This window comes from Hypanus sabinus, chromosome 23 (genome assembly GCF_030144855.1).
Source record: "Hypanus sabinus isolate sHypSab1 chromosome 23, sHypSab1.hap1, whole genome shotgun sequence".
NCBI classification, from domain to species: domain Eukaryota; kingdom Metazoa; phylum Chordata; class Chondrichthyes; order Myliobatiformes; family Dasyatidae; genus Hypanus; species Hypanus sabinus.
The window spans coordinates 25,674,883-25,687,117 of NC_082728.1; the positions used below are offsets into that span (position 1 = coordinate 25,674,883).

The window sequence follows — 12,235 nt, forward strand, 5'->3', positions numbered from 1 at the left end:
ATCACCAGCCCTGTTACATGATCATCCCATTGGTTCCCAGTAACCCTGCAACAACTGTACAGGGCTTTCCTACTCTGCGAGAGCAGACAGCAAGCGCGTTGGCGCCCTGAACTCACTGCCTTGAAATGGCTAAATTTGTTTTGGGTTTCACAAAACTGCCTCTGAGTGAGTCAGACAACCCATTATGAAATGACATGCTTTTTTCCTCCATCACGCCAAATTTAAAACAATGACAGCATTAAGTATGACTGGATTAAATGGGTGAATGATGAGGTAATTGTCAATTACAAGGGATAGGCAGCAAAGAATAAAGCTGACATCTCCCAGTGGTTAGTCTTCACTCAGGCCTTCTCCTGTCTTTTCTCGTCAAAATTTTTCAAAACTTGGCAGTGCAGTAGCAATGAGCAGGGAAGCTTTAGAATGCAGGAGGATACAGATGGTCTGAGAAGCCTGCCACAACAAGAGCTTCTTTTTCAACAACCATTTTACTGTGAATTTGTGAGCAAATGAGCATTGACAAGATATCTATGTAAAGCTAAATCCAGATTGATGGGATTTATGCGCCAAAGACTTGCTACATCTTGGTGCCCATGATTGTATTCACTTCTTGTTTTAATACTTTGATGGTTTTTGTGGAACTTTCCTTTCTTAATAACTGATTTGACCACACCAACAGCCAACAGCTGTCCCATCTCATGGACAGCAAGGCGAACAAGAAGTAGATATTCAGAAAAGCTCTTGAGGCACATGGGATTAGTTGCATCAAATGAACAATGGCTACCTCTCCAGGCTTTAGATTTTTGGGGCAACCTTCCATCTTCTTGCCAGATCAACAATCAATTTTCTGTTTTAGCTCACTGAACCTGCAGGTAACGCGAGCAGTACGACAGCCAAGTACTGTACCAAAACTCTGGGGGAGACTCATGTCGAGATGTTAAATGTGCTTCATGAAACACTCAGGGTGGCACCAGCAAATCAGGAATAATGGAGCTGTGATCAAATCTGAGATAATCTCCCAGGCAGTGCCAGCAAAGACCAGGAACTACGCACGTGATTTCAAGACATTAATAAACTGGGGAGTGATTTAAAAGAAACTATGTTCTGTCTTACATCAAGGAAAAATCGAATGAAAAGAGGGGCATCGTTTGGAAAATCAACACAGAGATATCAAAAAAACATACTGTATGAAACCTTCAGCATAAGACAGGATAACGTTGGAAGGCATATTTCAAAGTAGTTTGGACAAGTGCCACTGTAAAGAAATATAGCAAAGTGTATTATTCAAAGTCGTAGTTTCTGTTCAGCAATATAGAAGTTTAATGATTTCGCTTTTTTTAAATTCACAACATGGACTGACTGAAGCTCAATTTAAGAAATAGTTAAATTACTTGCTGGTTACATTTTCTAGGATTGTTCATCAGAGATAAAGATATGGGATTGCTCTTCCTGCTTTGATTCTGTAACCTGAGTTTTGTTTTGTATCTCCAAACCATTAAGTTAATCGAAATGTAAACTAGGAGCAGGGAGATAAATGTGTGTACTTGTTTTTTTTTACTTTAAGCAAGGTGACCATGTCATGACTTATGCAATTCATGTATTTTTACATATTACCATGATGAATTATAATAAGAATGGTTAATCAAGCAATATCTTTATATTATTACTCAAATATTACTGAAATATTAAATACACAACACTTAGCTATAAATTCCAACTCCATATGGAATGCATCTCAACTATATACACAGCATATTATATAATACAACTGCTATACAGACATTCACAGCATAGTAAGTTTTTAAGTTGTCCCATTCATCCCTAAAGATTTAATCACTGTGGAGGATTTCTTAGTCTCATGGGATAATGTCTTTCCTGACGAGGGGTATCACTCTGCATGGGAGACTAGTGGTTGTGAAACAATTTCAGATTTTGGGGCCTCCTCCGTGGTGATTGTAGGAGTTGACCCTGAGACTGCAGGAAGTGATTCTGATAGCAGTAGCTACCTTTCCTCGCTAGCAATTGACTCTGCTCTCCTCAACTGATTGGTGTGTCATCTCCTGAAGATATCTGACACAATCTCCATTGTGTGGGAGAGTGGTCCAGTTCTGCCCTTAGTCTTTTTTGAGTAACCACTTTTGATCACCACTGTAGTCCCTCGTTGTGACTTTTCCAGGAGTGAAACATGGAACCTCCTTGTTTGAGGAGCCTTCAGTTTGTCTCAGATGTTTGTCTTGCCCACTCCTTCTGAGATTGGGTTTGAGGAGATCCAAGCATGAAGGCAAGGGACAACCCAGAAACGGCACCACTGGTGGGCTGTTCGCTGTAGATTATGCTGCATTGCAATATGCAAGGTAGAAATTTGCGAGTTTCAGTGTCAGTGTAGTGTGCTCTGCTACATTACTCGCAGTACATTATTTAGACTCTGGACAAACCTTTCCATAAAGCCACTTGTAGCTGGGTGGTACGGTGCAGATGTGATATGTCTTATTCCAATCATTTTCAGGAATGACTGAATCTGTTCCTCCACAGACTCCTTTGTCACCAACTAAGTGTTTGAAACACCAGTCCTTGCAAAGAGGCTTCTCAATGCATCAGCAGTGTGTGAGGCCATAGTGGAGGCTATTGGGAACATTCCTAGCCACTTTGCATCCAATACTACTAAGAAATTTGTGCCCAAGAATGGTCCAGCAAAATCCACATGAAGCCACTGCCAAGGCAATGCAGGTCATTCGCAGGAATGTAGAGGCACTACATTTGGCATTTTCTGGCCGCGTTGGCCTCCCGAAGTGAGCATGACAATCTGCTCGACCTGCTGACCTCTCCCAGGCCACCAGACTACAGTTTGAGCCAGTGCTTTCATTTTGACCGTGCCTAGATGACCAGCATTTAGCTCCTCCAACACTTCAGTTTCAGCTTGGATGGTACAACTCTGAATCCCCACATAAGGCAACCTCTGTCAAGGGCAATTTCATCTCGGACTGGGGTTTCTGCTGTACATTCCAGCCTTTTTTGGATGGCCATGTAGACCTGAGACAGTGCGGGGTCTTTTCTGCTTTCCCTTTGGATCATCTCTGCTGTAATAGGAGAAACGTTTGATTCTGTGTTTGGCCAAATTCCTCAAGAGGACTGTCCTTTTTGTAAATTTTCTGGGTATTTCCTATTGGGAGGGTAAACTGGACAATCCATCGGCATTTCCATGGTTAGTTGTCCTCTTGAATTCAGTCTTGTATTTGTGTCCTCCAGGAAACAGCCCCTCTCTGTATTCATGCTGTTGCTGTTAGTGGAACATCGATCTGTGGATTGAAAATGGACACTAATGGTTAATGATGAGCAATGAGGGTAAACACTCTCCCATATAGGCTCTGGTTGAAACGTTTACAGCCTCAAACAAGATTCAAGGCCTTTCTGTCTGTCTGTATGTAATTTTCCCTACAGAGGTAAGGAAAAGGCTATGGGGTGTTCATTTCCATCACTTATAACATGTTACATGATTGCATCTATACCAAAAGACGGGACGTCACAGATAAGCTTCACCAGGCATTGTGCATCATAATGTGTGAGTACAGTGTCTGAGGTCACTATTTCATTTCCCTTTGTGAAGGCCACCTCACACTGCTTTGTCCATTGCCATTTCTTCCTGATCTGTAGTAATAAGTTCAAGGGATGGAGCACAGTAGCCAGGTTCGGCAAAAACTGTTATAGTCATTGACAAATCCAAAACAGAACCACAACTGTGACAAGTTCTTTGGCCTTGGGGCATTCACCACTGCTTAAATTTTCTCAGTGCACATGTAATCCTTGTGTGTCAATAGTGTGACCACAGTAAATGATGCTTGGTTGAAAGAATTCATACTTGTCGCATCATGCTCTGAACCCATAATCTTCTAATCTTTTTGACACTGTCTTGAACTTCTGGGGCTGTTCCTTGCCATCCTTACTGGTAACAATGATGTCATCCAGGTAACGTTTATTTTTGCTGCACCCTGGTCCACACCTGTCTGCCAAAGTGCAAGTGCAGCTGCTACTCCAAAAATAAGCCTATTATGGCTGTGTTGCCTTTATGGCAGTTATTTAGTTTATAATATTTTCGCTTAGTAATTCGTTTGTTAGCATTCTAGTTAAAGTTAGGATTGTTTAACGTAAATTCATTGTCTGTGAGATATCGTGGCATGCGATGACATCACATCCGGTTTCACCCCGTCCTGTGGGAAAATACCGGTTTAGAGAAACAGGAAGGTGGGGGTCGAGACATGTGCAAGTGCAAGCAGCAGCAACGTTTTCTCTCTACGCACCAGAAACATAGTGAAGGCAACGCTGTGAGTTATGAGATAATCGATATGTTGAATTAAAATGTTAACGCCAATCCTGTTAAAAGTAACGACAGTCGATAATGTTTATGTTTTCGTTAGTTAAAGAGTTGCAGATTGAAGTGTATTTAAAGCAGTCAATGGCGTAGGTAGATTCTGACTGTATGCTGCACTTTAATGTAATGTAGTTGTAGTTTTACTTTTGCAAGTATTTACGATGTAAATGTAATATCAAGAAGGAAACAAATGCTGTACAAATCTTATATTGTTTTATCAACAGTTTTCACCATATGTTAATGTGGAAGAGTGAACAGTAAATGGTTAATCTTCCTGTGATCCTGTCATCATTGACAAAGGTTTAACTTGGTGTTTAGCTCAGCGTTATCTTACACGCCGAGCGGGAACATTACAATGGCAATAAAGCCCTTTGTCAATGTTTATGGTGAGAAACACTTTGGACTCTTCTTCCGTCCCCATTTGTGGGTAGGCCTCAGCTAAGTCCACATTGCTGAAGTGCTTTCCTCCAGAAAGGTTTGCACAAAGATATCCTGGACAAAGGATCTACTTTCACCACTGGGGTTGATGGTAACCTTAAAATCACCACAGATCCTACCAGACCCATTTTTCTTGGCTACTGGGAACATTAACACTGCCCATGGGCTCCACTCAACAGAGGAAAGAATTTCTTCAACCTCCATGCCGTCCAGCTCACTGGCTAATTTATAACAGATGGTACCAGTGGGAAGCTGCAGGGAGGGTTTCTAACACTGAGGCTCAGAAGGGAAGGGAAGGAAAAGAAGACTGTAGTAGTGATAGGGGATTCCATAGTTAAGAGTAGACATGAGATTCTGCGGACATGATAGAGACACCCAGATGGTATGTTGCCTCCCAGGTGACAGAGTCTGGGACATCTTAAATCGCATCCAGGGCATTCTAAAGGAGGAGGGTGATCATCCAGAAGTCCTGGTATATATTGGCACCAATGACATAGGTAGGAAAAGGCAACCTCACCATCAAACCTGCAGACAAAGGTGGTGCCGTAGTAGACTGGCGGACGGACCTCTACCTCATTGAGGCCAAACGGCAGCTCGCCAATACCTCCTCGTACTTACCCCTGCCACAGGACCCCACCAAAAAACATCAATCCACTGTCTCCCGCACCATCTCCACCCTCATCAACTCTGGACACCTTCCTCCCTCAGCCAAAAAACTCATAATTCCCACACCCTGCACGGCTCGGTTTTACCTCCTCCCCAAGATCCACAAGCCTGATTGTCCTGGCAGACCCATAGTTACAGCCTGCTCCTGCCCCACTGAACTTGTGTCTGCCTACCTGGACTCCATTTTATCCCCCATAGTTCAGTCTGTCCCCACCTACATCCAGGAAACATCCCATGCCCTTCACCTCTTCAATAACTTCCAATTCCCCAGCGCTTCATTTTTACCATGGATGTTCAATCGTTATACACCTCCATCCCCCATCAAGAAGGCCTCAGAGCCCTCCGCTACTTTTTGGATAACAGACCCCACCAGTTCTCCAGCCACCACACTCCTCCGGCTGGCAGAGCTTGTTCTAACTCTCAATAACTTCTCCTTTGGTTCTTCCCACTTTCTCCAGATCAAGGGCGTAGCCATGGGCACTCGCATGGGCCCCAGCTATGCCTGCCTCTTTGTGGGTTATGTGGAACAGTCTATGCTCCAAATCTATACTGGCACCGCTCCCCAACTTTTCCTCCGCTACATCGACGACTACATTGGTGCTGCTTCCTGCACCCATGCTGAGCTTGTCAATTTCATCAACTTTGCTTCTAACTTTCACCCAGCCCTTAAATTCACTTGGTCCATCTCGGACACTTCTCTCCTCTTTCTTGATCTCTCGGTCTCCATCTCTGGAGACAGACTATCCACTGACATCTTCTACAAACCCACTGACTCCCATAACTATTGTGACTATACCTCTTCCCACCCTGCCCAATGCAAAAATGCCATTCCCTATTCCCAGTTCCTCTGTCTCCGCCGCATCTGCTCCCAGGATGAGGCTTTCCATTCCAGGACTTCTCAAATGTCCTCTTTCTGTCAGGATCGTGGTTTCCCTTCTGGCGTCATCAAAGATGCCCTCACCCGCATCTCCTACACTTCAGTCCTTAACCCATCCTCCCGTCGCCACAACAGGGACAGGGTTCCCCTTGTCCTCACGTACCACCCCACCAGCCTCCAGATCCAACACGTTATCCTCCGCAACTTTTGCCACCTTCAACAGGACCCCACCACCAAGCACATCTTTCACTCCCTACCCCTCTCAGCTTTTTGCAGGGATCGTTCCCTCCACGACTACCTGGTCCACATGTCCCTCCCCACAGAACTCCCACCTGCCACTTATCCCTGTAAGTGCAAATGCTACACCTGTCCCCACACCTCCCCCCTTACCACCATTCCGGGCCCCAGACAGTCCTTCCAGGTGAGGCAACACTTCACCTGCGAGTCTGCTGGAGTCATCTATTGCATCCGGTGCTCCCGGTGCAGCCTCCTCTACATCAGTGAGACCCGACGCAGATTGGGGGACCGCTTCGTCGAGCACCTCCTCCCTGTCTGCCACAATAGACAGGACCTCCCGGTTGCCACCCACTTCAACTCTGCCTCTCATTCCCATCTAGATATGTCCATACATGGCCTCCTTTACTGCGATGATGAGGCCAAACTCAGGTTGGAGGAGCAACACTTCATCTACTGTCTGGGTAGCCTCCAGCCTGGTGGTACGAACATTGAATTCTCCAATTTCTGGTAATTCCCTCCCCCTCCCCCTTCCCCTATCCCAGGTCCTTCTCTGCCTCTCAACTTTCTGCTTCTTTATCTCTACAGTTCTTTCATGCTTATCCCCTCCCCCTCCCCCTTAATCTTTCCTCTGATTGGTTTTCCACCTGGTGCCTCTAGGCCCTACCCCCTCCCCTATCTCTATTACTGGGCTTCGGCCCTCTCTTCCCTCCCATTCCTGATTAAGGGTCTCAGCCCGAAACGTTGGCTACTCTTTTCTCACGGATGCTGCCTGACCTACTGACTTCTTCCAGCGTTGTGTACGTATTCTAGGAAAAAGCAGTACGTCCTGAAGAGAGATTATAGGGAGCTAGGTAGTAAGCTGAAAAGCTCTGGATTGCTGCCTGTGCCACACATCAGCGAGGGTAAGAATAAGATAATTTGGCAGTTGAATGCATGGCTTAAGAACTGGTGCAGAGGTGAGGGTTTCAGATTTCTGGATCATTGGGATCTCTTCTGGGAATGGTATGACCTGTACAAAAGAAACAGGTTACACCTGAACCTGAGGGGGAACAACTGCTTCATGGGAAGATTTGTGAGAGCTCTTGGGGAGGGTTTAAACTTAACTTGGTGGTAGAAGGGAAGCTGAGTGATAGGGTTGGTATACAAGCAGAAGCAATGCCTAGTGAGACTGTTAGAAAGGATAGGCAGATAATAGGGCAAAATTGAAGTCACTGGGATGAGTTGCAGTATAGCAGGAACAAAATCAAAAAGGGTGAAGGTGTTATTTTTGAATGCACACAGTCTACGGAATAAAGTGGATGATCTTGGAGCAGAGTAAGAGATTGGCGGGTATGACATTGTGGGCATCGGTGAGCTGTAGCTGAAAGAAAATCACAGTTGGGAGCTTAACGTCCAGATATACACATTGTATTTAAAAGACAGGCATGTAGGCAGAAGGCGCGACATGGCTCTGTTGATTAAAAAATGAAATCAAATCATTAGAAAGAGGTGTAGTCAGAGAAATATCAGGTCATGCATTTGAGGAGGTGCAGTGAAGCAGGAGACTAAGTTCTGTGGAGAAACAGAGGGGCTGTGATGTTATTTCTACAAATCCTTAAAGATAGCAGGACACATCAGTAAAATGATACAAATACACTTGGAATGCTTTCCCTTATCATTCAAAGCAGAATACAATAGCAAAGTGTTATGTTGTAATTGTGCACACCGGTTAGGCCACGGTTGGAATGGTGCGTACAATTCCATCACCTCATTGCTCTGAGGAAGGTGCAAAGGAGAGTTACAAAGGTGTTGCAATGACTTTTTCCATGAGGTACAATCAGTTGAACTGGGTTATTTTCTTCAGGGGAAAAGGTGGAATCTGGGGGTAAGTGCACAAAATTATGAGGTCCTACTTTCAAGTAAATAGAAAGGAAGGACCTTTCTTTCCGAGCAGAAGAATCAGAAGTTAGGGATTGTAGATTAAGAAATAATTTGGAGAAGAGTAAGAGAGAAGATGAGGAAGAATCTTCACTCTTAAGTCTGACGGAGATTGGAAATCATTGCAGCACATTAAAAACAAAGTAATTGGAAGTGTTCCTGAACATCAACTTACAGGAATTTGAAAATAATTCTTTTACAGCCCACACAGACAAGCTGGGCTGAATGGCCTCCTTCAGTGGCATAAGTTTTCTGTAATCCTATGATTCTGTTTGTGTTTCTTATCCCACCCAAAAAGTGGGGCCGTGGTATGCAATCTGGTTAAGTGGTAAGCTTTCCAATTTAGAGGTTTGACACTGATTACAGTAATGTTCATAATAAAAGGAAAGCTATACCAGGAACTAGCATGGGGCAGCATCTGGATAGTTTCAGAAGTAACAATCATCACGGATTTTGGAACAAATCAAGCATCTCTGACTTCAGCTTGCTGTGATATAGTTTATTTTGTTTTCCAGAGGGCCTCTTACGAAATCCCACAGGAAATGCCAGTAATTGAGCTTAACTCTTGAAAATCTTTGGTAAAAAGTGGGGCTGGATTAGAATCAGCTTTTGAAAAAAGGAAACCAGGATTACTTTTGTAATCTTTAAGTCCAGACTTGGGAATGAAGGAGAGCTGGGGGAGGTGGGTGATTGCAATGGAGTCCTCTGCAGATCACTGCATCAGAAACCAAGCATCAACCATACAATATCGCCAGCACAGTCAGTCAGACTAACTAATCTCATTGTACTTAATTACTGACTAGGATATCTGATTGTACATCTGGTTGTAACAACTTTCTTTCTTCATCCACACAGAACTGAGCAAGCACAAGCGCTATGAAATCCGAATGAGTGTGTACAATGCAGTAGGGGAAGGGCCAACCAGCCCTCCTCAAGAAGTGTTTGTGGGTGAGGCAGGTAAGTTCAATGTCATAGACAGATGGTAAAAACCAGAGAAGCCTCCATTAGACACACAATGCCCCAGGGAAGTCTCCTATTTCTACCCTGTTTTTACAGATTTCACTTAGCCTAAACAATTGGCAGAATGATGCCATACTTCTAATAATTTTATGCCTGATAAGTAGACAAAATAATCTGCAGAATCCAAGTTTCATTTAGAAGGGAAAAACTTACTTCCTGAAAACTTAGAGCAGAATCTGAACACAATTCAGATTCTATGTTTTCTCACAAATGATCGGAACAATTAGCATTCCAGTTGAACTGTCTACTGATTATAATTTGTAATACATTTGTTTACTCAGACTAAATGTCCTTGCTTCATTAAATCATACTTAGCTCATAACTTTCACATTAACACATGGATGGCCCAGATTTCGCCGACAGACACAATTATAGGGCCCTCACCCATTGAAATGTCACAAAGTCAAGGGTTTCCATATTTGCATGGTCAAAAAGGCTTACTTGGCATATCTTGATGACTGCCATCAGTGACAACATTCAGTGTTGCTGAGATCCCCGGTACCTAAACTGAAGAAAGCACACAAAATTCTGGAGGAACTCGGCAGGCCAGCCACTGTTTACGGCGGGACCCTGCCCAAAACATCAACTGTTCATTTCCTCCAGACTTGCTGCCTGATCTGCTGAGTTCTTTAAATTGTGTGGTTTTTTGTATATTTTAACTGTTTAAGTACTTGCAATAGTTTTCTTTATAAAGGAACTTTCAAAAATATTTATACCCCATAACAGCTGGCAAAGCTGGAAACTATTAAAACTTTTTAATTAATCTGATATTTTTTATTTAATTATTGATATACAGCATGGAATAGGCCCTTCGAGCTGCACTGCCCAGCAAACCCCTGATTTAACCCTAGCCTAATTACGGGGCAAATTACAATGACCAATTAAACTACCAGCCTGTGCATCTTTGGAGTGTGGAAAACGGAGTACCCAGATGATACCCACTGGGAGAACGTACAGCACAGAAGCTGAACCTGGGTCACTGGTACTGTTAAGCGTTGTGCTCACCACTAGCCTACCATGCCACCCCACTGTCTTGCACTGTACTGCTGCTACAGGACAACAAACTTCACAGTTTGTTATGAAGCCTGACTCTAATTCAAGGCTTTACCAGCTGCTACTGCTCAGGAATTGCTTCTGGAGTCTTGGATGCTTCAGATCAGTAAGGTAGACCTTGCACATTTGGAGAAGGAACATATTCGGTGCCTCTTACAGGCAGTGGGCATGTCTCTGAATGAACTGACTAATATGCTTCTGAAATTTATTCATTATAATCCCTGTGATTTAGTATGCAATGGTATAATATAACATAATGTAAACTATTATAGTAATTCTGAGCCTACACAGTCAATTTTATACTTCTTTCAAATGTAATTATAATTGAGGAAGTGCAACAGCTTTTAAAATCATAATAACGTTTATTAAAGTATGTTGTCAAACTTTGTTTTGTGGCAAGACACAAAACAAATTACTTTAAATTACAAGAAATAAACGAATAGAAGCAAAATAGCAAGGTTTTTTCATTGGCTCATGGACCATTCAGAAAACTGATGGCAGCGGAGAAGAAGCTGTTTCTAAAACATTGCGTGTGGGTCTTATGGCTCTTTTACCTCCTTCCTGAAGGTGGCTATGAGAAGAGGACAAGTCCTGAATGGTGAGGGCCCACCTTACAGAAACACACATGGCCTGGATTTTGTGTCAGGAATAATTCCAAGGCTCTTAGCATCCACTGTTACAAAATAAATCAGAAAGTAATATTCTGCATTTATGCATGAGCTTTTGATCATGAAAATCAGGAAATTATTGTCTGAAATTACCTCCGTAATCTTTGCTTACACTTATACCACACCAGGAGACTTGGTGGTTAAAAGAAATAAAGGTGTAAATTTGTCTTAGTTGCCAAAAACCATTACCCACCCAGCAAAACTTGTTAACTCAACTGTAGGCAAACGTTAATTGCTATGCTGAGAATTAATTTTGAACAAATAACTCCTCGGATCCTAATGTGGACGAGATGGAGAACTTACTTTATTTTTCTGATTATTTTTTTAAATTTCTCTTTCTTGGAACTTTGAACAATACAGCACAGTACAGGCCCTTCGGTCCACAGTGTTGTGCCAACCCTTAAACCCTGCCTGACATATAACCCCCCCCCACCTTAAATTCCTCCATATACCATATTCTTGCTTGCTCCCTTGCAATATTATTTCCCCCTTTTAGCTTTTTAAATTTCTATACTTAATTTTACATTGATTTAATGATTCTGCTTCATGTTGTAGAATCTACATATCTCATTAGAGTTCTTGGTTGAAAAGGTATGTCTTGTTCCAATGAAATACACAAATCCTCTCTGAAGGATCCATTGCCAAAGCAGATTGTAAATTACTGAATTATCAAGTGTGACTAGTACCAAATCAGTTGTGAGAATAAAATGCCGGTTGAAATATCTGTTGTGATATGTACTGCAAAGCAGTTTGGTAAAGAACATCCATGTGGTTTCCTTAATGGAATATCTCTTCTTCGGGAGTGACAGAACACAGAGCCATACAGCACAGGAACAGGCACTTTAGTCCACAATGTTGTGCTGAACTTAATAAGTTAGTAATCAAATGCCCAACTAAACTAATCCCTTCTTCCCACACAATATCCATACCCTTCCATTCCCTGCACATTCATGAGCGTTGAACTCTTCCACCATCACCCAGACGGTGCATTCCAGC

General features: G+C 42.9%; 1 protein-coding gene across 5 annotated transcripts in view; it reads left to right on the plus strand.

The window, feature by feature from the left end:
* The window catches only part of sdk2b (sidekick cell adhesion molecule 2b), a 943,317-nt gene that overhangs the window by 757,866 nt on the left and 173,216 nt on the right, over positions 1–12,235 (plus strand). For all 5 annotated transcript variants that reach the window (XM_059948548.1, XM_059948549.1, XM_059948550.1 and 2 more), the window contains one exon: positions 9,354–9,455. In XM_059948548.1, the coding sequence (XP_059804531.1) occupies positions 9,354–9,455 (102 nt within the window). The remainder of the gene's footprint in view (positions 1–9,353; positions 9,456–12,235) is intronic.